This window comes from Armigeres subalbatus, chromosome 2, assembly GCF_024139115.2.
Source record: "Armigeres subalbatus isolate Guangzhou_Male chromosome 2, GZ_Asu_2, whole genome shotgun sequence".
In the NCBI taxonomy this organism is placed as follows: domain Eukaryota; kingdom Metazoa; phylum Arthropoda; class Insecta; order Diptera; family Culicidae; genus Armigeres; species Armigeres subalbatus.
In genome coordinates, this window is record NC_085140.1 from 453,972,476 (window position 1) to 453,998,495 (window position 26,020).

Here is a 26,020-nt window from a genome sequence, read left to right on the forward strand (position 1 = left end):
CGCCACTCACACATTCGGACGTGAGAATCTCAATGCATTCATGAAGTTTCATTGATGTGCTGTGCTTCGAAAAATAACATTCAATACCTACATTTTTATATTTCAATGAAAAAAACAACTGATTCTGATGGCAAAGGAAAACCAATTAAAGATAAAGCCTTCCGCGGTAAAAACAAAAGGAAATACAAGCGCAAAAAGAGCATCAAGCATCAAACAAAGCGTGCCTACGAACAAGGATATTGTGAGACTCGGGCTGCTGATGCTTCTTCCAGTAATCGAAAACAGGTGCCCCCAAAGCAAGTTGGACCAAGTTATCCCCAAATTAAAAATGCTCAGAACATGTGGATCAAAACGTACCAAAATATCGTCAAATGGCAGTTTCAGCATCAAATGAATTACTGGAAGCAACATGCCTTACTTTTGCGGGAGGAAAACGGACGCTTAAAGAGGCGTCTCCAGGTACAGGACTCAGAAGACGAGGAGGATGAAGGTATGTGTTGCAGTAACTAAGAATGTTAAAATGGGTAATGTTCAACTCCACTTCCTTACCCATTTCTGTTTTAAAACTATTTTTTTTGTAATTGATCGGTCACCTCTCAAGTGTCATATGTTATGGATGATAAATATTCTGAAAAGTATATATGTACCAGTTTATGAGAATTAATCCTTTAAACGCATTAGTCTATTTTAAACTAAAGAGCTTCATACCATTTTCCCATATTATTCTTTGTATACTTATTTCCAATCACTCATCACAATAGCTTCAGCTAGTTATTGATTGTGCTATTCTGCATATTATTGCATATTTGTAACAATCGACAAAGATAGGGGGGTCATTCCAAAGTTTCAAATTTGGGATCGTCACGAAAAGAGGTCAGGAAGTACGAGCCAATAACTCAGCCGTTTTTCAACGGATTCCGGAGATTTTGGTATGAATCGATCAGTAGACTCTCTAAGATTCTTTACAACTTTTGTAAACAATTGATTGAATGCATTTAACTAATGAAAAATTCAATTTTGCCAGCCAATGTTGAAATTGCACTTTACCAGTGAATTGCCTACATTTCGGCTATTAGCCATCCGGCATGAAATGTTGATGATCAAATTTTGTATCAACTATCGCACTATACGTAATTCTACGTTCAATTTGCGGTCCTATATTTAATACAACCCTCTACTTTTTTGTTCAAGGAACATGGCACATCGGTTATATTATTTTCCGTGTTACGGTTATGCATATAGATGTCGCAAATTAATCGATTACTTCGAATAATCGATTCATCGTTGTGATAATCGATTAATTTTGAATAGATTACCTCTAAACGATTAATCAATTCAATAATCGGCAAGAATAAAGAGTAATTGATTAATTACTAATCGATTAATCGGGATTTTACGACTTCTCTAAGCTTCTAAGGCAAAACTTCCATTCTATCAGGGACCCCACTGTCCAGCATCTGGACCCTCACTTATAACACGGTTCAAAATTTGATAGATTATATCCTAAAAGTAGGGAATTAGCAATGATTGAACGGGGCTGTGGCTGTGTAGCCCAGAGGTGCTCAAACGTTTTGGGCATGCGACCTACCTAGCAGAATCTCATAGTGTTTGCGATCCACCAGGCATAAAATCGATAGATTTGTAAAAAATGAAAAACATGAGTCTGCGTCAGATTGAGCAAATCATAATAAATTGAATCATTTCCTTTCATTGATGTGTGTATGTGTATAGTAATCATAACCCGATGTTCTCGTAACAAGTTGCATTGAATCTATATCTACCGCAATCACAAATTACATAACGCTCTAAGGGGTTGGTGGGTACCCAATATTCCGTTACAAAATGTTACGGCTTGTCTAGGGGGTGGGTGGGCTTGCTCAGTTCTGTTACGGGTAACGAATAATATAAAAAATGAAATCACAAATTAAATTCAAATTTGACAGCATTATTATTTACTATGTAGAAAGTAAAGGTAGATTAATATTTTTTTTGTGAATTTTTAGTCCGACGTTACGCGTCACCGATGGGTGGGTATAGAGGAAATGTTACAAACAAGTCACGGAGGGGTGGGTTTTAAATCTGTGTTTTTTTGCGTTATGTAATTTGTAAATGAGCCCAAATGGTACAATTTGCTCTTTAAACGTCTATAAAGCAAAGTCTGTAAACGCCTTAAGGCAGGCAATTATAGTTAAAATTCCTTACACTGAGGCGATCCCGAGCAGGAGCGACGACCTCGATAACAGAAATTGGTATGAACTACCCGTGCATAAGAGGTAAAATACCAAAAACTTATAAGTAGAATACTTCAGGAATAACATGCTAGGTGTTTCAATCAGTACTGGAATTTCTCATTTTCAATAAGAGATGTCACGCGATGTTTACATATCTGCCCCTTTCAATATCTATAGAAACGCGAAGGATGAATGGCATGCTACAAAAATCTCAAAAAATATTTGTTCCGTGACAGGGCATGAAAGTGTGCAATATCGGCTTTATTTTTGTGTTTATTACCACTTTCAACTCGGTGGATTAAAGGAGGATGATTAACTCATCGACTAGTCATTATTCTTCGCATGTATTTATTAAAATATTTTAGAAATTTTAATTTTATTTCAAAGCACAACATCCTTTCATGACTGCCTTTCATGCGAAATTGATCAAAGAACCCACGATTCTTTCATTTGGTCGCCTGAAATAGAAAAAGGCGCTTTGCTCTCTGTCTTATGACGATCACGACTTTTTCCAGTACTGGTTTCAATACCTAACGAATAATAATTTGTTATGCATTTGGTATTGAAATAGAATTTATTAACATTTAATGTTATGGCTCAAGTATTACGCATATAAAGTTTTGGAATTATTCCTTTAGTATTTTACCTCTTATGCAGGGCTAGTTCATAACAGAGAATAACACTTAAAATAAATCGCAGATTTCTGTGAAATTTCACCGAAATCTCAACAGCAGAACTGTTCTGTAAATAATTTTACAGATTTTCGGTGGTTTTGACAGTTGAACTAAAGAAAAAAATCCAGAAAATCGGTGAAATAATTACTGAACAGTTCTACTGTTGAGATTTCGGTGAAATGAAGCAAAATTCCCGAAATCTGTGAGATGATTTAAGTGTGATGGGATCAATAACAGAATTGGGTATTATTGAGTCAATTTCTTCTGCTTCGGATGTGCATCGATTGTTTCGAGAAAGGCGTCATCACCGCTAGTTGAATTATCTGGGTTTTCAACAATCAAAATTTTAAACAAAAAATTTGGATCAACCCTCGGCGTATACTAAGTATACGTAAAGGATATAGGATCACTCCAAAACCGAACTTTTGATAGAAGGCTCGGAGACCCATATGTCGTGACCAACCGAAACAACCAAATCGCAACACATCTGTTGCGTTTAACTATATCCGACTAACTGCTTGACTTAACTTGCCAATGAGGCACGCCGCATGAAGCTTGAGATCCTGGGACTGAGTGAAGTCCGTTGGCCAAATTTTGGAAAACACAGAACGCCGTCGGGACAAGTTCTGCTATACTCTGGTTTACGAGGTTTACACGCTCGCCGGCATCGCGGAGTTGGCTTCCTACTAAGCGCTCAGGCACACTCTGCGCTTATGAAGTGGGAACCTATAAGTAAAAGGATAATCGTTGCCAACCCGGATAAAAATTTACAGTAACTTGTATGACATAACCCATTGAAATACAATAGATTGTATGGCAAACAATACAAACTATTGTATGCTTATTGTAAAATGTTCACGGTTGTAAAAGATCTGTATTGTCCGGACATTAAAATAACAATATATTTAAATGTTTCCGATATATTCTATTATATTTTTATTGTTCGCTTATGTTTAGTATTGCTCATCCAAAAACTAAACAATTTTTAAAAGTATTCAGTTTTGGATGATCTGGAAATCCGTCTAATGTTATTGAATTAATATAATTTTGGAATATTTCATGGATTTATTATATTGATGAAATAACAATTGAAAACAATAAAATTACAATAGCTTTGTTTGTTAAATAAATAAAAATGTTATACCGATTCTCAAGTATATATTTTTATATTGCAGGTCTTGTTGCAGGTCTAGAAATGTTTTGCAATAAAAATTTGATTTAAAAAAAAATGAAAGGGAACAAAAACTTTTGCTTATAATTTTACTCGGAGAATGGCTGGGTTCATTTGAGCGTGTACAGTTTTGTTTATAATTAGTGAAGAGATGAAAATAATGAAACTGTATGGTGCAGAAAGTGTTTTTTTCAAGGTGAATACAAACAGGTGTAGCAGTATGCCAATTTCATGATTCAGCCATCTTGGATTTTTATATGGAGCAGCCACCGAGTTTGTTTATGTTTTGCACTGAAAATGAATTTTTCACCCCCGCGCTAGTCTCTCCCATCTACTGTCAAAGTGAGTGAACCCTGATATAAGAACCCTGGTTTTTTTCATTGCAGTTTCTGCTGCTGGGAAAGCGGTAGATCACTATGGCTTCTGTACCGTGGTGAGTATCTAAAGTGTTGAAGCGCGTTAGAGCATCATTACTGGGCGCGAGTATTTTGATCACTCTCCCTGTACTGTCATTTTAGATTAGTCACTCTTTTTCGCATCGCTCACTATTTTCGGTATTTTCGGTTATCATTCCGGTGGCTGCATTCCGTATCGGTGACGTTCGACGTTTGATAGTTCATCAAATAGTAGCGCTGTTATTTGGTCAATTTGGTCACCTGTCAGCTGCGCTACTGTTTTAGCAGCGCGTTTAGTAGCGACCGGTAAAGTGTCAAGTAATGATACCATTGGCCAATCTCACCAACGGGATATAATAAGAACTGATGCAGGTAATTTTTTCTTTTCTTCTCGACGTATTTTTTTTCTAATAAAACTGACATTCTTTTATAATTTACATTTTTCACAGGTTTATATCTATATGTATTGTCTATTCGGAACAAAGTTAGTACGCTTTTTAAACCGATGTTGGATTTTTTCTCCAGATACAGGCAACACACTTAACTTTGGAAGTAGTGTGCTGGAGTCGTCTAAAGATATGCTAAACAACCGGAGGAAAATAAAATAATTTGTAAAACAATTAATTGTATTGTATTTTTATTGTAATATTGGAGTATAATGTATTCTAAATCCTGTTGTATTTCTATTGTAAAACAATAGAAACAGTAATTGAAAACATTTAAAACACAATGTTTTCTATTGTTTTGTCGCTCGAAATCATCCCATTGAAGAACCGTAAAATCAATTGTTTTGCTCCGAATTTTGTATGGAAAATTTTCGATTTTTTTTATTGTAAAGATACATAACAACCCCCCTTTTTAATTGTAAAAGTCCCATTTACCATTCAGTTTATCGTGGAAAACCATTATTTCTCATGTGATTTTATTGTCAAAATTCTATTATATTCAATGGTAAAAATTATGTTTTAAATGGTGTTGTAACAATAAAATTTATGATATTTTAATGATATTTTTTATCCGGGAAATTTAGAACAAGAATTCGAAACCTTATTATATCCAATGTTATGCACCAATCGATGCTGCCGATCTGCAAGACAAAGAGAACTTCTACAATCAACTTAATTGAGCCTACCAAATAAACGAAATTGAAAAAAAAATCAACTTAATGCCGTCGTAGATAGAACTCCGAAGGGTGATATCAAGATCTGTATGGGCGACTTCAATGCGAAGATTGGATCCGACAACTCGAACCATGAGCGCATTATGGGACGCCATGGTCTCGGAGAAATGAGCGAAAACGGAGAGCTGTTCGCAGAATTCTGTGGTACTTATAACCCCCTACACGGAAGCTCTCAAGTACCCATTAATGGGTATTTTCGTACCCATTTTGAAGAAAAGCGGCATAACTCATTAAATGAGTAAACTCGGTTTACTCATTAATGAGTATTCCCTCTTAACTTCAAATAATGGGTATTTTTGGCTCTTGATATTCATTGACGAAATGGGTAAATAAACCCCATTTTTATTTGTTTAGATTTGAGGTTATGTTACATAAATAATTTGTGTATCCGAATAAGCACAAATAGTATGATATGAGTACGATTGTAATTAAAAATCATCAACAAAACTTTATTGTAGGTTAGTATCGTTTTCCTTTACATTTTAAGTACATTTTGGAGCCAATTCACCCGTCCTAATCGTTACCGGGAAATAATCTCAACTTCCACATTTACATAATTCCCTTCGTGAGGCAGAAGATGAATTTGACTCGCGGAAGACGAATTTGATTCGTCGTAGGTGCAAGGCCATAGTTCTCTGCAGGGATTGTTGTTTGTATGCGAATTCTGAACAGATCACTGTAATGAACCAAAGAAATCCTTTAGAAAAAATATTGTTGTGTATTGCGAATGGAAAAACTTACCTCAATTACAGCTCCGCAAAATCCGACCACTGGACATCAACGGATGTGTAGCTTTCCTCCCGGAACCATTTCTGGATCGGTGCGACTTTGCACTAAGCACACTCCTGGATTTTGATTTTATCTTTTCAATTTCTTTTTAAAAATGATGGTGGCGTTGAAAAATATTCCACGAGTAATGTTTACGCACTAAAGTTTGTCGAAGAGAATGTATGAATTGTGGTTAATTTACCCATTTTATGTTGTCATAAAAAAGCCCATTTTTTGACATCTTCATACCAATTAAAAAAATGGGTACTTAAGGCCCATATAATGGGTACTTCCAAATGTCCGTGTAGGCTATGCTCAGTGGAAAAGGGGATCTTCAGGGTTGGAAGAAGGGGAATTCTCACAACAAACTCAACGTCACTCGATGATCCACCTCTATTGGGAACTCACTTTAAGGTGCAACATATCCATCAGCATAACTCGGATGGGTGAAACTCACAAGCCACTTCTTATGATTGAAGCACTCAAAGGCCACACGGCGAACAAAATTCTAATAGGACCGTTAGGGAGTGAGGCATGGTGACCCCTTTCTGGGTCCGGGATAAAACGGGACAAACCAGACTAATAGTGAAACTTTCAATACACTGAAATTGTACTAAAGCGATCGAATTCATGCACATACGTATAATTACAAACTTTACATTTATCCAATTTTGGCCATTTCTTACTAGCTATGTGACGTCACAGTTTCTACTTGCGGTTGTTAGGTCTAGGTTTTGGTGGTACGTGATGGTGGTAGCAGACGATGGTGACGGTTTCGGGCCAGCGGTCCGGAATTCGAGGTCGGACGGTAGGACACTATCTGAGCGCCTGCGACGAAACGGATGACACAGCGTCTTGTTGTGAGAACCCCAGGGTGCTCGGGAATACTCAGGACCCTTCCCGAGGCTGGCGAATTATTGCGGGGCAGACCGGCTTGGCCTCGATATTGCCGCTGGACTTTCTATCCACTCCGCACTTCTGATCCGAGCTCAAGATGGCGACCTCGTATCGTTAATTTTCCGTCCCTTTCTCGCCTTTTGTCACTGCGCTATTATAATGTGCTGTCCGTTGTTTGCCCGACCGCGATGGCGTCGCAGACAATAGCTGGACCGAAATATAAAAGAAAAAGGTCCTGTCTTGGACCTACCCGCCATATTAGAATTAGACCACGTTTTTTCGTAGAACACAAGCGCACTTAAAACGACTAGTATATCTTCGACTTCATACGGCATATTGAAAATTTACCTTTTTCTATTCGATCTTCAGTGTACTTAGTTACACGCCACGGGGGGAACTAGCATTGAAACACCACCCTAGCTTTAAGATACAATAGGTTTTAGATTTCTTTTTGGTATCTATCGTTTTTTTTACACTACTAACCACTTGTATATAATAGTTAGATCACTACTAATACTATTTATAGCGTAATTAGCTATTTAATGCCACTAGACCTAAGAAAGAACAATCCAGCTTTCCAAGCTCACCATAATGGCGGCTGCTATAAATATTTCTGACAGTAACTGCTTCCGACGCCGATTTGTATTCGACGCTCTCGTATCTAGGCTACTATTTTCACTTTGTTTATTTATTGATCTCAGAGAAAAACTATCTGTACAATCGGGTTTGAAGTATTTCTTTATATTTAGAACATTTCTCATTATTTATTTGTATTTTGTAGGTTTTTGTGAAAATTGGTGATATTTTCACGAATGTCTGGTGCAGCAGTACCTGGATTTACCAAGGAAACTAAATTGCGAGAAAAGTTACTCAGGCTGAAAAGGGCGGATCCGAGTGCAGATTTAAATACAAATTATTTTGTTTGTAATTCAAAACTGAATATCTCCGGCTACGAACTCTTATGATCTTCTTAAAGTTAATCACGGACGGTTCGTAATTTCTGGAGAAATCTTAAATAGAAGAGGAAACAAAAAGCATAAATTAATTATTTTCTAATGCAATTTATGCAATATGCAATTACGGAAAAAATCATGGGAATTGCTCATAGGGGATTCTTATAATAATATAAAGTTATAAAAGAAAATAATTTTTTATATTTATAGTTATAAAGAATTATTTCAAATACAATCTGGAAATATGTATTAGAATTTTATTTTGGAAATTTCTTGAGGAATTTTAATAAGTAACAACTTTTCGAGGCTCTTCCGAAATATTACATTAAGATTTTGTGTAAATAACTTTCTAAGAAGCTTTTATGAGCGGTTCAAAAAAATTTTGTTTTTCAGAATCAAACATAAATATCTGTTCATTAGAGTTTGTTGTTTGTGGTTTATGCAGATTCGTAGCTCTTCAGAAATTATTCATGCTCTATTAAAATTATCTCATAGTACAACAAAAATAGTGAAGGATAATCACACAGAAATTTTAACAACAAAAAACTCTCAAAATGGTGGGGCTTATTGTATCAAAATAATCATTGGATGATCTATTATTTGAAAGAAATTCAAAAACTTGAAGCGGTTTACGATAGGACACACGGTTATCGTCGAAGTCAAATCCTGATGGTCCTGTTTTGGTTGGACTCGTACACTCAGAAGAAAGAATTATGCGGCCACCGAGATCCGTTCAATGGCACGACTTGGTTCTATTTTGAATAGCGAATAAGACACATAACGTATTTGTGTGATGGGTATCTGTATGACTTTTCAGCCGCCTGCAATCGACACCTGTTCGCCTTTTTCAGTCAGAGTAACTTTTCATGAAATTAGATTATTTTCCCGTACAATCCGAGAATTGCTGCACCAGACATTCGTGAGAGTGACATCAATGATCGCCAAATCCTACAAAACTCAAATATATAATAAGAAATTTCCTGAAAATTAAAAAATTGTTTAAACTCGTTTTTGTAGGTGGATAATTTTCTTCCTCTGAGATGAATAAATAAACAAAGTGAAAATTGTTGCCTAGATACGAAAGCGTCGAACACAGCTCGGCGTCGGAAGCAGTTACTGTCAGAAAAATTATAGCAGCCGCCATTATGGCGAGCGTGGAAAGCTGGATACAGATATATTTAAAAAAAATCACTATAAGTCTGAAAACGCACTTTTTGCGAACTTTGATTTTACTCACGTCGCGCACTTACTGCTCTCTAGCACGTTCCGAGCAGAATTAATTTCACCGTGCTAGCATGCCGAGTACGACCTTAATACATTCTCATAAGAATCCGACCAAACCCGAGTTTGACGAATTTTCTATACGTGCTACGTGAGTTCTACCGCTCCTTGTCCGGCCCTGGATGTTGCACGGAATCTTGGCTGAGTTTTTTTGCCACAGTTGTTCTAACCGATGTCAGCAAATCTACCGAAACGAGAGTGAGTGTGTCGTGGAAATAGGGAGAGGCAGTGGGAGAATGGGAGATCGCTCATTTCTTCCCTTGAGCATTGCCCAGAGTCGCATCAAGTACTTATAGAAAATTATTTGTGACCGAGTCACAAACCTAAATTATGTAGCCGTCGGTTACAATACCCCTCCGACCAACTGCGAAATAATACTATTTTTCGCCCAGTCAGTGCTAAAAGCTACCATCGAATTAAACAAACGGCATAGAATAAGTTATAATTGCTCAATTTGCATTCTTTTTTTCGTTACACACGTCAAAACTAAGTCGTTCACCCTACTTGATTCCAGTGAGTTCAATCTGAGAAGTTCAACCTACGTGAGTTACTTTAGTATTTCCAGCTGTCAGTTATCGTTCATCCTAAATCTCATTCGTAACAAAACAAATCGATCCGCGGAAAATTAATCATTTAGAGCTCAATATTGACGATTCCTCCATCTATGATCATTATCCGGTTTTGTTGTCATTCTACGTTCGTGTTGGAGATCGTCTTGGATCAAAATTCCCCGGACCAAGTAGTTTTGGACCATCAGTAAGTACTCCTATCCTTCACTGTGTAACTTCTGTTGACTATCTCATTGACTCAACCATTCATTCATAACTTTTCCGTTTCCACCCGGTCTGCAGTCCCGAGGAAAACATCAAATCATCAATCAAGCTAAGTATCCTATTTTCATTCACGTCAAGCTAATGTTGACCAAAAAGTTTAGTTATTTTACTTTTCTATTTTCTCTATTTTCTACCACGGTTTCAAATCAGCTGATGAGAAGATACCGATCGACTTTCCTGAATCATCGACAAGGTCGTAGGAGCTTGTACCCACCCGAGCCTTGACTATACACGGACTTTAACACGGAGCTAATTTTGCGTTGAACTTGTCAACGGCAGAGGACTGTCTGAAGTTCCTCTTCAGGACTCTCTCGCCTACTTTATACACTGGAGCTGCTTGTTTTCTACGTAAAATTGTAATAGTGTGAATTTTTATTGTAGCTTTTTTTTAGATTATTAATAACTATTTCGCGAATAGACTGATCTATCATAAATTTGTTCTCTAGTCTAGACTGTTCCGAAATTTCCTGTTCGTCTCTATCTGCTCGATGTTCGTCACCTCTTCCCAAAGCTTCGTGGCCGAAAATGATTTTATATGGCGAGAATCCAGTAGAACTATGTGGAGTTGTGTTTAAGACGTGTTCTATCTCTGAGATACGTGAATCCCAGATAGTTTGATCAGTTCGGACGTAGGAACGAATACACGCATTAATCGTCCTGTTAAGTCTTTCGACGGGATTCGCTTGGCAATGGTGTCTGGAATTAGCCCAGTGCCGTATGCGAAACTTCTCAAGGAGCGCTTTGAATTCCTTCGATAGAAAGGTCGACGCGTTGTCTGAAATAAGACACTCTGGAACGCCGTAGCGGCGGAACCAATTGTCTTCCAAGATTTTGGTAACTTGTGACGTAGATATTTTCTTTAGTGGAAACAATAAACAATACTTTGAAAATAAGTCCATCACCACTAGGAGGTGGCAATTTCCAGATTTGCTTCTGGGAAGCGACTGGATAAAATCCAATCCGATTATTTGGAAGGGTTTCGTCGTGACCCGTTGCTGTCCCATCGTGGGTTGTTGAGACTTGTTACTGGGCTTGCTCTCCTGACAAATTCTACACCGTTGCACATAATTTTTAACCTCTTTGGCCATGTGCGGCCAATAAAACTTTTTACGGATTCTTGCCAGTGTTTTTTCGCTTCCCATGTGTAAGACTTCGTCGTGCTCTTCGAACAAGATTTTCTCACGTAGAATGGTTGGTACACAAACCTTCCATTCTGAAGCGATAGTCGATATTTTCGGGATTAGAAACGAATTTTTTCAAGATGCCGTTTTCAACGCGGAAATCTTTAAAATTCTCTGGTTCTTGTTGAACCTTCCTCACCATGTAATTGTACCAGTCGGCCTTCTCCGACACCAAACTGACTTCCTCAACGGCTCTAGACAGAGCGTCCGGGACTATATTGTCTACTCCCTTTCGGTGTTTGATCTCTAGATCATGTTTTTGGAGCTCGAGACTCCATCGACTAAGTCTGGATGACGTTTTCCAGCTGCTTCGAAGTATGTAGGTTAAGGCGGAGGCGTCGGTTATCACCGTGAACCTTGACCCTTCAACATAGCATCGAAACTTCTCCAACGAGTTCAAAACGGCTAGGGCTTCCTTCTCGGTCGCCGCGTAACGCTGTTGAGTAGCACTCAATTTTGTGAGAAATACGCTACTGGTTTCTCAATGTCGTCGTGTAATTGGGTCAACACTCCGGCTATCGCTGAATCGCTAGCATCGCAGTGTATGCTGAACGGCTTCGCAAAATCCGGGTTTGACAAAATAGGCGCGCTGATCAGAAGCTCTTTGATTTTGATGAATGCGGCCTCTGATTCGTCATTCCATTTTACAGTTTTGGGCCGATTTTTGCAAAGGTCGGTTAAAGGGCGAACTATCTCGCTGAAAGTGGCGATAAATCGCCTGTAGTAATTACATGCCCAAAAATCTCCGAATGGCTCGGAGAGTTTTGGGCCTCTCAAAATTTACAATTGCTTCGACGCGATCTGGATTTGGACGGAGTCCATTTCGACCAAGAATATACCCTAGGTAAAGGAACCTCTGGTACGCAAAATTTGGATTTCTCCAGATTGATGGACAAATTCGCGGCTCTGAGCCTATTTGCCAACTCTGTGAGCTTGTCCAGGTGCTCCTCAAACGTATTGCTTACCACGATGATGTCATCGAGGTAAAAAATACGCTTGGTTCCAGTTCACTCCTCACCCAATACCCGATCCATCAGTCTGGACAAGGTTGCTGGACTGTTGGCCAGACCAAAAGGCATTTCGAGTGAACTGGAACAGCCCTCTCCCTAACACAGAAAATGCAGTAAATTTCCGGGACCGTGGGTGTAGCGGCACCTGTAGAAACGCTTTAGATAAATCTATAGTGGAGATGTAACGACTGGGTCCCAATCGACTAAGAATTCTATCTGCATGTGGGAGAGGGTAGGAGTCTCAGATAGTTCGCTCATTAAGCTTTCTGGCATCGAGACACAGGCGTACCGATCCATCCGACTTGTCAACGGGTACAAGACGGAGTGCCCAGTCACTGTATGACCGTTCAATAATGCCACACTGTAACATATTATCGAGTTCCTTGTTTATCTTTTCTTGGCGAATAGGGGAAGTTGGGAACGGATTGATACGTACCGGGGGAAGCTTTCTGGCCTCTTCCGATAGCTCTATACGATGGTTGATCATCGACGTAGTGTCGAGTCGACCTTCAATCGCTGGTTTGAATAATGCCATCACTTGTTCAAGCCTTCTTTTCTGATGATCCGATAGAGTTTCCTCTCCGTGACTGTCGAGTTCATCTACCTCAATGGACTCATCCTGGATTGCCACCGTTGGCACGATCCCGAATGATTGCCAAAAATCGGAACCGAGTATCAGTTTTCTTTTAACTGATGGGATAACGAGGGCTGACAAAATCTTTGTCATTCCTCTAAACGTAATTGGTAATGCCACACAACCAGCAACATTCAATTTCTGACCGCTGGCGGTAGAGATATCTATGTTCACCGGCTGAATGCGAAGTCTGCAGGCTTTTATAAGTGATCTGGTTCCTGGAGCCAAGTATACTCCGGTTCGCTCCGCTATCGAGCAAGCCGATTAAGGGTATATCCAAAATATTGATTCTCACAAACGGTCTATCATCCTCCGCAATTTTTGAGAAAATGCTCGCTGATCTCTACGCTCGAGCAGTGCATGTATTCATCTTCGTCTACTTCTCGTTGACCAAGTGAGCAAACTGTGCAGTCTAAAATAGTAGGGATTTTGGGAATGTCTTCTACTGCCGTCTGCCCTTCAGACGGGTATTCAGGCGTTTTTGCACAGTATGGACAATCCGCCGTTTCGACATTATAGAACCCACACCTAAAGCAAAATTTGTGTCTTGGAGCCCTGCACTCCGATTGATGGTGGCCTGATATCCGGCAGTTAAAACAAATACCAGGCTTGGGAACTATATACTTCTCCAGCCGAACCAATAATCCCTTGTCTTGAATATTATTGTACCCTTGATTCCTCTCGACGGGTTGACACTCTGCCGCATTAGCCTTTTTCGAATTCTTCTCCTCGGTAGCTTTGCTGATTGGTTTCTGTTCCAGCCAGGATTTCTCTGGACGACTGACCGTATTCGTCGGTTTAGACTTGAGGTTTGTGTTTAGTTCACTAACCTGATGTCGATTTTTAGTGTTTTCTTCGATGTTGCGGCTCTCATACTTGTACCAGAATGTGGCATCAAGCTTTCGGCCAAATGGTTTCAGATCGGCCAGGTTATCGATGCTAGCTGCAACAACGTAACCTTTGTAATCAGCCCTGAGATTCCTGAAAACAATCTCGTATTTCTTGCGCTCGGAAATCGGCTTTGTAAGAGAGTTGAAGAGTCTCTGCATATCAAAGAAGAAATCTTGAAATTTCTCTTTGGGTCTTTGCTTCCTTTCAATAGCCCTAAACTCACTGACATGGTCATGGTCTGGGCTTAGAAATTCTTTCTTCATTTCTGAGACCAAGTCCTTCCATGAAGCGAACTCTCCATTTTCCATGCCGGACATGAACTAAATTTTGGCTGCGCCTGTAAATAAATGTATTGCGGAACGAAACAGCTCTCTCTCAGAAATGTTTTCTGAGTTGGCATAGAATTCCACTTCTTTAATAAACCGCATTAGACCTTGACCACCATCTCTACCGTCGTATCGCAAATTCCAATCTGACACAGGTCTACTACGTCTCGTATGAGACCTTTGTGATCTAGAATTGAATCTATTCGGTGGAGATAATGACGAGGAAGAATCCGAACTCTACTTTCCGATAAATCTTTCTGGCAGAATTTCGAACGTTACCTGACAAATCAAAACGGTTTAAAACTATCTCTCTGTTTTCCGATCGATTGGAATTCAATCCTGAGCCCGACTGTAAGTTGCGACCGTGTTGGAACTTCGATCAGCAGTTCGAAATTCCTCGACTTGGTCAAAATTTGATTTAAGCTGTCTTCTCGCTGGGCGAGCTCCAGCGCCATCATCGCTATGACCGACCAGATCATCATCTGTCTGCGTACCCTGTGACCTACTTTGAACTTCCTTCGAAACTCCCGAGGTACCAGGCTGGGCCAACTGAAGCTGAGTGAGAGAATTCGAAATTTGCAACATGATTTCCTTCCGAATGGATTCATTTGGTGTGAAAATGGTGAAAAAACTATTGTATAACTGACGAACTGTGCTCAAAATCTTATCCAGATCTTCAAGATCTGCATCTTCTTCGGCGGCTTCTTGAATGGTCGAGCATCGCGCAAAATAATGTACTAAGCGCGTCTTCAACGCATCCTTAGTACCCTCAAAGTTCTTTTTCTTCTCTAGAATGTCTTTTATATCCCTAACACTGTCATCGATCAACTTAATTTCATTGTCTATTGACCGGTTTACGCATCTAGCAAAATCTAGTTCCATCTGCTTGTTCTTTTCCTGCTTCAAGGTTTCTCTCAACCGCCTCCTTAGAACTCCTACACATTCCATTTGTTCGAAAGCTACGGCTCTTACATCTAGCTCGAATTCTACCTCTTCCTTTTCTAAATGGTGTACCAGTAGGCTCTTGTATTTTATCTGGATTCCCGAATCCATGGCTGAATAATCTGCGTGATGTTGGGGTGGTCAGGATGTAGGTAGTGCTTGAACCACGGCCAGATCATCATCTGCGCCCGTTGCAGACTCCCTCTTATATCCACCTGTACTCACCCTTCACAGTCGCGATTTCATTCAACTGGACTCCAGGACGATTTTAAAACGGCCTCTGTGATCCACGGGCTCACTTCTTACCTCCTGAACACCTTCAACAAGCACGAAAACTTCTCCGCCAGTACCTAAAATCATAAAATAATTTGAAAATCTACTTCAACACGAATGTAAACATGCAACAAAACCAAACCAAATTTTAATAATCGCACCGGGGGTGCATCGATGAACGCTTCGAAACGCAACGCATGCAAATTGTAAAATAAAACCTAATAAATTGCCGTTCAGAGAACGCAAAGCTCTGAAAACAGACTTCGCTGTTTTTCTTCTCCCTCTCACCGGAGTGGAACGATGTTGTAATCGACTCAACAAATTTAATATTCAAGTTTTTTATGCTGGGCGCCAATTTATAACCCCCTAGGCTATGCTCAGTGGAAAAGGGGATCTTCAGGGTCGGAAGAAGGGGAATCGACACAACAAACTCAACGTCACTCGATGATCCACCTCTATTGGGAACTCACTTTAAGGTGCAACATATCCATCAGCATAACTCGGATGGGTGAAACTCACAAGCCACTTCTTATGATTGAACCACTCAAAGGCCACACGGCGAACAAAATTCTAATAGGACCGTTAGGGGAGTGAGGCATGGTGACCCCTTTCTGGGTCCGGGATAAAAACAGGACAAACCAGACTAATAGTGAAACTTTCAATACACTGAAATTGTACTAAAGCGATCGAATTCATGCACATACGTATAATTACAAACTTTACATTTTTCTAATTTTGGCCATTTCTTACTAGCTATGTGACGTCACAGTTTCTACTTGCGGTTGTTAGGTCTAGGTTTTGGTGGTACGTGATGGTGGTAGCAGACGATGGTGACGGTTTCGGGCCAGCGGTCCGGAATTCGAGGTCGGACGGTAGGACACTATCTGAGCGCCTGCGACGAAACGGATGACACAGCGTCTTGTTGTGAGAACCCCAGGGTGCTCGGGAATACTCAGGACCCTTCCCGAGGCTGGTGAATTATTGCGGGGCAGACCGGCTTGGCCTCGATATTGCCGCTGGACTTTCTATCCACTCCGCACTTCTGATCCGAGCTCAAGATGGCGACCTCGTATCGTTAATTTTCCGTCCCTTTCTCGCCTTTCGTCACTGCGCTATTATAATGTGCTGTCCGTTGTTTGCCCGACCGCGATGGCGTCGCAGACAATAGCTGGACCGAAATATAAAGAAAAAGGTCCTGTCTTGGACCTACCCGCCATATTAGATTTAGACCACGTTTTTTCGTAGAACACAAGCGCACTTAAAACGACTAGTATATCTTCGACTTCATACGGCATATTGAAAATTTACCTTTTTCTATTCGATCTTTCAGTGTACTTAGTTACACGCCACGGGGGAACTAGCATTGAAACACCACCCTAGTTTTAATATACAATAGGTTATAGATTTCTTTTTGGTATCTATCGTTTTTTAACTACTGACCACTTGTATATAACAGTTAGATCACTACTAATACTATTCATAGCGTAATTAGCTATTTAATGCCACTAGACCTAAGAAAGAACAATACAGATATATTAAAAAATCACTATAAGTCTGAACACGCACTTTTGCGAACTTTGATTTTACTCACGTCGCGCACTTACTGCTCTCTAGCACGTTCCGAGCAGAATTAATTTCACCGTGCTAGCATGCCGAGTACGACCTTAATACATTCTCATAAGAATCCGACCAAACCCGAGTTTGACGAATTTTCTATACGTGCTACGTGAGTTCTACCGCTCCTTGTCCGGCCCTGGATGTTGCACGGAATCTTGGCTGAGTTTTTTGCCACAGTTGTTCTAACCGATGTCAGCAAATCTACCGAAACGAGAGTGAGTGTGTCGTGGAAATAGGGAGAGGCAGTGGGAGAATGGGAGATCGCTCATTTCTTCCCTTGAGCATTGCCCAGAGTCGCATCAAGTACTTATAGAAAATTATTTGTGACCGAGTCACAAACCTAAATTATGTAGCCGTCGGTTACATAATAACGACATGATGATCGGGGATTGCTTTTCCCTCATCGACCGGTTCACAAGGTTACGTGGGTCTCCCGTGACGGCCTTACAGGAAATCAAATCGACCACATCTGCATCAGCCGAAAATGGAAACGGAGTCTTCTTGATGTACGGAATAAACGTAGTGCCGATATCGCGTCTGATCATCACCTCCTCATCGGCGAAATACGCCTGCGCAGTGCGCGGATACGCCGGTAGGAGGAGAGAGTTGGACGACGGTTCAACACACGCTGACTGGAAGATGCCACGGTGAAACGGTCCTTCGTTGAAAAACAGCCTATAACCATCTGGAGCAACTTAACTACTTCGAATTGGCTGATGACGTTGCACTCCTTGCTCAACGGCGCTCTGCAGAGTAAGCTCAACGACCTTGCCAAGCGCTCCTCTTTGGCAGACTTAGTAATCAACGTCAACAAAACCAAATCGTTGTTGGATGTAAACACGGTGAACCCTTCCAGTTTCACAGTAGCCGGGCAACCAGTGGAGAATGTCGAAAGCTTCCAATATCTTGGTAGCCAACTGGCGTCAGACGGCGGTACCAAGATCGATATAGACGCTCGGATCAAGAAAGAAAGGGCTGCCTTTGCGAGTTTAAGAAATATCTGGAAAAACAGGCAGATAAGTGAACGCACCAAAATACGAGTTTTTAACTCTAACGTGAAATCTGTGCTGTTATACGCTAGCGAAACATGGTGTGTATCAGTGGAGAACACTCAACGGCTGCAGGTGTTCATCAACAGATGCCTTCGGTATATAATTCGGGCCTGGTGGCCTCACAACTGGATCTCGTCGTTGTCACCAGAGGCCGATAGCAACAGAAATTCGGGATCGGAAGTGGGGTTGGGTCGGACACACTCTACGTAGGAGCGGAAACGAAATCTGTAAACGAGAATTAGACTGGAACCCAGCAAGACATCGCAGCAGAAGCAGACCCAGAGGTTCATGGCAGCGAAGCCACAATAAAGAAATAAAAGAAGTCGACCAAAATCCAACAGGTTAAAGCGATAGCTGGGCAACGCTCAGGATGGAGATCTTTCAAGTCGGCCCTTTGCACCACCGGAGGTGTACAAGATTCTGATCTTGACATCACCCTTCGGAATTCTATCTACGATGGCATCGAGTTGGCTCTAGAAGTTATCTTTGTCTTGCAGATCGGCAGCATCGGTTGGCTCATAGCATTGGATTATATAATCCAATACTATGAGCCAACCGATGCTGCCGTTTCGGACCCGTGTTCTAAAAATTTGTAAGAAGGGATCAATATCATGTGGTGCCATTAGTTTGTTTTATCCTGAGCAGCACACATGCTGCACAAAAATCACTGTACGTTATATGTGACCGGATTCTGTCACAATTAGGTTGCTGCGACCAGTTTTACTCAACTTGTGCTTCTTGGGATCGATAGCATATCTTGATATTTAAATAATATTTCGGTGCAAATTGATATTATTGCCAGTTCTTTTATTTCTATTTCAATCAAGTCCATATCATGTTTTGTTATTCTGTTCATGGCATCTGCACCCTGGTACGCAACCCTTAACTGGCGGTCAATTGTCATCGGAAGATCCGTGGAACCATGAGAATTGGAACTTGTGGGGACTAGAGCTATGTGAGGCGCTTCTTCCCGGATCTCAACTCACAATTTCGTAGCCCTTTCAATATTTATCAAAAATCTTTTGATTCAATTAAAAGTAACAGCAGGGCGCTGCTGAGTGAAATTTATTCTAGTTTTTATACCGCAAGGTTGCCTACTTACCATTTTTTTCTAGAATGGGATAGAAATTACGAGATTTGTCATAGAGCTCTTTCACTAGGTTTTTTCTTTATGTGTTCCAAGAAATATGTTATAGAAATATGAAATATTTTTCCATAAGATCATTCAAAGGATATTCAAACATTTTTCCATATATTCCTCAATAAATTCCATCAAATGTTTGCGCTTCAGAGCTTACCATCAAAGCTCATCCAAGATTTTCTTTTTTCTGCAATAGTAAATTGCTTTAGATTTTGTTACAATTCATCTCAATTTTTCGTTACATTTTTGAATAAGAAGTACCTGAATGTTCCATCAAGTAGTATCTAAAAAATGTTCCTTGTGGAACTTTTACACCTCTACGAAACGTGTCAGCCAAGTTGGAAAATCCATTAAATCCTTATGTGACGTGATCATGACATATTATAGAACTTTATCGATTGCTTTTGTAAATTGTATAAAAGATTTCGTTCTGTTTGATAGTTGTTTTGTCAAAAAGCAATAAAAAAGCTGAAACCGGGATTTTGCGTCACTAGACATCATTTATGAGGTTTAAATCGCAAATAGGGTAGTGTTGCGTTGCTTCTGGGAGGTCTATTATAGAAGCTTGTACCTAGAATGTTTCTGGTGTAGCTTCGACATCCCATAGCCTATTCAATTTACGAGCTTTGTCATTTGGAGCAGCTTGATGTCAAGGTTCACTCATCCAATTTAACTGAGAGCAATGAGTATGACGTTCCATATCCGGATATACTTCATCATGTTATAAAGCTCGTTGTCCGAAAAGGCTATTAGAAACTCTTGTCAATCATATTATGTTCTGTATTTATTTGGTAACACTTACTATTTTGAAATTTTACAGGACCGATATCTAGCATTTCGCGCGCGGTAATGGCTGCCGTTTTTGACACTTTTATAGGTAGCCAATTGTCAAAAAACGGCCGCCATTTACCGTGCGCGAAATGCTGGATACTTAAACCTCTATAATTGAATAGATACGCACATGATTTAACTTCTAATGTTGAACAGTCAGTAAACAATTGAATCATTTGTTTGAGAAACTGCATAAGTCCACTACACTTTTTCGAGAAAACAACAAAAAACTGTTTTTGAACAAATTTGCACCGAATCTTCCGATTTCTTCGATACAGATCAATAGTTTTTGGCAAAACTCAACACCCTAGGACACTTTCAGTGCCAAAAATGTAAGCAGTACTCCACAATTGCTCTTCAAAGTACGTGGACATATGTAGTTTCTCAAACAAACGAAAAAAATTTCATACACTCCTGAACAAAAATTTTTTTTTAGTATTTTTTGCCAGAATACGTATTTTTGGACGAGGATTCAAAAGATATAAAAGTCTCATTTTGACCAAAAATGTTACATATGCAGTTTCTCAAACAAACGGTTCAATTATTCAAAGCAGTAATATGTGTTAAATGGAACAAATAGGTGACACACAAATAGTTTACCTCAATTAACTTGATCAATTTAAAAGAAAATTATAGGGGAGACTGGGTAGACTTGATCCCCTTTTCTGATTTCCGATGTATCACAGCCAAAAATAAATAAACATACGTGATTAACACACAGACTCTCTAAGAAATATAGTATTTAACTTTACTGATGTATGACAATCCTTAAATTATTGTTGGTATTGATACACAATCGATTTTTTGGAGTGCTGTCAAAATCGACTTTTAAAATATTCGGGAAATTGATCCCTCTCCAAAACTTGCGTTGATAAAAGTAGAAAGGTGCACTCAGATTTTTTAAATATTTTTCCTTCAAAATAAGCGGAATTTTCGAATTGCTGTGCGTATACGTGAACGATTTTTGTTATTGAATTCGACAGCACATGCAATTTTAAAATTTGGGGAGACTTGATCCCCTTTTAATGATATCTACGCAATAAATAATGTATCCTGACAAATCTGTCAACTCTACAAAAAATTAGAAACCTGAGAATAGATTTATATTTTTGGAATTTTTTCGTTAAATTTTGTATGGGTGACTAATATGGAATCAAGTGTCCCCATATTGAGGCAATAACTTCAAATCCAAATATCCTAAAACTTTGTAGGAATGTTAAGATTTTCATCAGTACAGATCATTAAGCATATTTATGGCTTTTTGCTGCGAAAAAACGACAGCATTTGGTCATTGTTATGAAAAGTTGTTCAAATTTTGCGTGGCCAATAAAAAAATCTTTAGGAAGGTCAAAACATACAAACCGCCCTGCAGAATAAATAAGGTTGTCAATCCAAAAAATAACTCACCACATAAAGGTCATTTGTCTAGAGGATCTATACTAAAAACCCAGATTAATCCACCTAGCGGTGATGGTGCCTTTCTCGTGCGGTAAAAAATAGTATTTTGGGCATTATTTCTGAGTCCTTCGTCCGATCGGGCCAATTTTCAATAGGAAACAATGGGGCAGGATTCTGCGTCGAATGCAACCTGTTGCGAGGAAATCGGTTCAGGGTAAGTGCATTAAAAATATGCTAGACTTTTTTACGCGCTTTTTTATGAGAAAAAGTATTTTGGCCATAACTACCAAGCCCATAGTCCGATCGGGCCAATTTTCAATAGGAAATAATGGGGCAGGATTCTGCGTCGAATGCAACCCGTTGCGAGGAAATTGGTTCAGGGTAAGTGCATTAAAAATGAGCTAGACTTTTTTACGCGCTTTTTATGAGAAAAAGTATTTTGGGCATAACTACCAAGCCCATAGTCCGATCCGGCCAATTTTCAATAGGAAACAATGTGGCAGTATACTGCGTCGAATGGAACCGAGTAAATTGGTTGAGGGTAAGTGCAAAAAAAGTGAGCTAAACTTTTTGCTCTTTTGGTGCACACACACACACATACACAAACACACAGACAACTCAATTCGTCGAGCTGAGTTGATTGGTACATAACATTATGGGTCTCCGGACCTCCTATAAAAAGTTCATTTTTGGAGCGAACATATACTTAGTATACGAGAAAGGCAAAAATACGCTAGAACAAAACTACTTTAGTTCTCGAACAAACAGGGGGTGATCAAGTCTCCCCGGGGATCAAGTCTACCCACCTTCCCCTACTTAAAATAGTTTGGTCTCCATAAATAAATACAATGAAGCAAGGTCAAAGTGAATAAAGTGTCGCGTGTGAGCTTTAAACTCGGTCAACGATTAAAATTACCAAATATTTACACACGACTTCAGTTTTGCACCATTGCATATGTAATGCGCGTCCAATCAGTTTGACAAGGGCTTCGCCATCAATAATCTGCTTGCGTAATAAGAGTCGCTAGGAGCAAATACTTGAAGTTGTTTGAAACTACCCGCCACCACATGACTGAACATTGCTGATTTGCCTGATCCCTGGTGTATTTATTTTTCTCGGCTCGTCTCGATTCGATTCCATCACTTGACAGCACATGCCTACGCAGAAGCCACCACTTGGGAGCTGCAGCAACAAGAGGAGCCAGCAGCTGATGACGACGCGCTGGACGAGGAGTTTATCGCGTTCATGGAAGTATCGGCCAGACATCGCCTGGAACGAAGGAGATTGAAAAATGAAAGTGTTCATTAATTAGATTTATGAATAAATTAAGCAAGATTAAATATTTCGTGGCTCGAGCTTGACTTGCAATCCGAAACTGTTGCACTTACATAATAATATACTCGTGGCCAAGGGATGTGGATAGTTGGGAGCGCGGGGAACGCGAAACAGCATCTGGTCTTTGACACGATAATGAATTACAAGAAAGGATCGAAAATGGAAACAGATCACTTGTAGTTTTGCTTATTCGCATGTGCATAACTGTGGCACAACTGGGTCCGTGTGATTGTCCAATATATTTTTTCTCCTGAAGTCACAACCCGGTTTTTGAAATCTCTTAAGTAAGTAAATGCGGTAAGGTAGGACGTAATAGTATTAGCCGCATTCAGAGAAACAGTTTCATTTTACATTTCATTGTCACAAATTATCACACCTTGAAAGAAGTCGTTTTTTGCCTTTCTCGTATAAAAAGTACACGGATAAAAATAAAAAAGCTAATTAGATTACATTCTAATCTAAAAGCATATTCGGTCCTTCCACTCATTGCAATGCTTATTTCGACGATAAGCTGTGAATGATTTTTTTAAATTTAATCATTTGGAAAGATTATTTTAGGTTTAATCTAACGAAGATTAAATGCGATATATTCAGCCTAAATGTTAGTTTTTCAAAACAATTTGGAAAAAGTTTGACATTTGAGCTTTTAAAAAGAATAATCTCGGGATTAATATTGATTTTTTTCAGAACTTTCAACTTTATTTATAAATTTCCACTGTATCGATTATTTCGCGGTGTGGAATAATTCCACAAGATATTTATACCGTAAAAAGAGCACGGGCGGCGATGAATCGGTTTCAGAACCTCCTCCAGATTATGGGCTACTGCTTCCACTGCGGCAACTATTAGACAGGACCAAGGCAGGCCTTTCGCTTGGGAGATGACTACCTTCCTCTCTGATTGATCCGAATCGAAGTGAAGATCCCCTTCCTGGCGAAGCGGTTTTCGCTGGTGCATTGTCCAAAACCTGACCTACGCATGGTAAACGAACGAAGTTAAATGAAGAGATTATTAGTTTTTAGAGAAGAATTTTTAGAAGAAAAATATTACCTTTATTCCCATTTGCGTAGCGTAATAGAAGCATGTCCCCAGCGTTCATGTCCTTCTTTAGAGGGTGGCTTAGAGAGCCTTTTCAACCAGCTTGAACCAGTGTCCACAATCGCAACGCTTAGTGCAGCCACATCCCTGAATGTAGGTCTGATGCTTCTCACAGACATTTCCATACTGTCGGGATAGACGGGACTCGAAAGCCGAAGGAATCATGTTGGGGCTCTCCTTGGTTCCCGGGCCACGCTTGAACACGCGCAAATCGAACGGGTCATTATCGCCGGCCTGTCTGGCCAAAAGTTTGCCCTTCTCAAGACCGTGCTCGATCGGACCGTTCATAATTTTCCAGAATCGCACCGGAGTGCAGGTAATATTCCGCAAGGCAGCGTTCTGCACTAATCTTCCACATAGAGACGCCATTTGTGATGATATTTATGACTGGGAGTCCGGTCCGGAGCTTCGGAGGTAGCGAGGCTTCAAAAAAGTAGCCGTCTTTGGTAACCGTCAAACAGAAAGAAGCAGAACTTTTAATCTGTTGTTGATACATCGAAACGGATTATGTTAAAAACTAATGAGAATAATTTTAAAAAACCTCTACATTCGTGCGGTGTTTAATCTTTGAAACTAATAAATATGGTTTCCAAGTTCGATGATTAATATTGGTAGCCGAAAAATCAAATTGAGAAATAAATTTCAGTTAAGCAAAGCAATGCATAAAATATAGCTTAACTTATAAGCGCCTAAATGATTAAAAGTCAGAAAAGCTAAAAAAGGTATGAATAATAAGCTAATAAGCTTTTTCAATTTTATCCGTGTATACGTAAAGGCTATAGGATCACTCTAAAACCGAACTTTTGATAGAAGGCTCGGAGACCCATAGTGTTATATATCAATCGACTCAGCTCGACGAATTGAGGTGATGTCTGTATGTGTGTGTGTGTGTGTACAAAAATGTGAGAAACACTTTTTGGTATTTAGCATTATTGCGATTTTATTTGCAACAAGTTGCAGTTGACGCGGATTGCGGTCTAGTTGTTTCCTATTGAAAATTGGCCCGATCGGTCATTGCGTTCCAAAGTTATTGAAAAAACATTGTTTTTCTGCCAAGGGTCCCCCCTTGGGAAAAAAAAAAATTCAAAAACGAAAAAAAATTTTTTTTTCGCGGATTGCCGCGGATTCAAATGACCGAAAATGCATATGAATTGATGGAAAAAGTTAAATCTATCCCCCTAAAGTGCTTTTTCGACCTCTCTCATGTGTTTTTCTTAGTTTTTTTTTGATGCGCGAGAAAGGCACCACCAACGCTAGGTGGATTGATTTGGTTTTTTTTCCAAAATCCTATTTGCTGTTTATTTATTTGATTTTGTTTGATAGTATGACTATGTGAGATAGAAGATGATGACCCAAAAATTGATTTCGATCTTAGAGGTTTTTGTTGAAATTCAATTTATGTTAAATAAAAGATATTTTAGTTACTAGATAAAGATTGTCGCTGTCGTCGCTGTCCGGAACATCTTTGCTGGCGAGGATAGGGAGCTAAATGTCAAAGAAGGAAAATCCATACGATTTGACAGGTATGTACCACACATGTTTCGGACAGCAGAACAAAGGGAACAGTAGCGACAATCTTTATCTAGTAACTAAAATATCTTTTTGTTAAATGCATTGGTGAAAAACTGTCACATCCGTGAATCATGGAAAACTAAAGGAGGGCAGGTAAGAATGTTGGTGTTATACATAAAGCTCCCGATCAAAAAAGCAAAGCAAGAATTCCAGTTCTGCGGTCATCAAAAGGGTGAAAGAGCATCGCAATGAAAGGAGGTTTTCATCAAGAAAGCTTCAATTCAAATGTGCAATGATGGTGACGGCTGTTTCTCATTGTGAAATGTGTGCTCTGTACATTCCTTATCATGTCCGGTGACCGCACTTAGTCGCTGTAGGTAATGGTGTAGCGTCTT

At 39.6% G+C, this 26,020-nt stretch overlaps 2 protein-coding genes across 2 annotated transcripts; one reads left to right on the forward strand and one right to left on the reverse strand.

Moving 5' to 3' along the window:
* On the forward strand, positions 1–23,020 carry LOC134218243 (uncharacterized). Its single transcript, XM_062697163.1, has 2 exons — positions 1–490; positions 22,831–23,020. The coding sequence occupies exons 1-2, from the start codon at positions 55–57 to the stop codon at positions 22,986–22,988; spliced, it is 594 nt and encodes a 197-aa protein (XP_062553147.1). The 5' UTR covers positions 1–54; the 3' UTR covers positions 22,989–23,020.
* A 1,114-nt stretch (positions 23,021–24,134) lies between these two features.
* On the reverse strand, positions 24,135–24,482 carry LOC134210477 (cytochrome c oxidase subunit 5B, mitochondrial-like). The gene has a single exon (XM_062686525.1). It carries the CDS (start codon positions 24,480–24,482, stop codon positions 24,135–24,137), a length of 348 nt encoding a protein of 115 aa, XP_062542509.1.
* Positions 24,483–26,020: the final 1,538 nt, after the last annotated feature.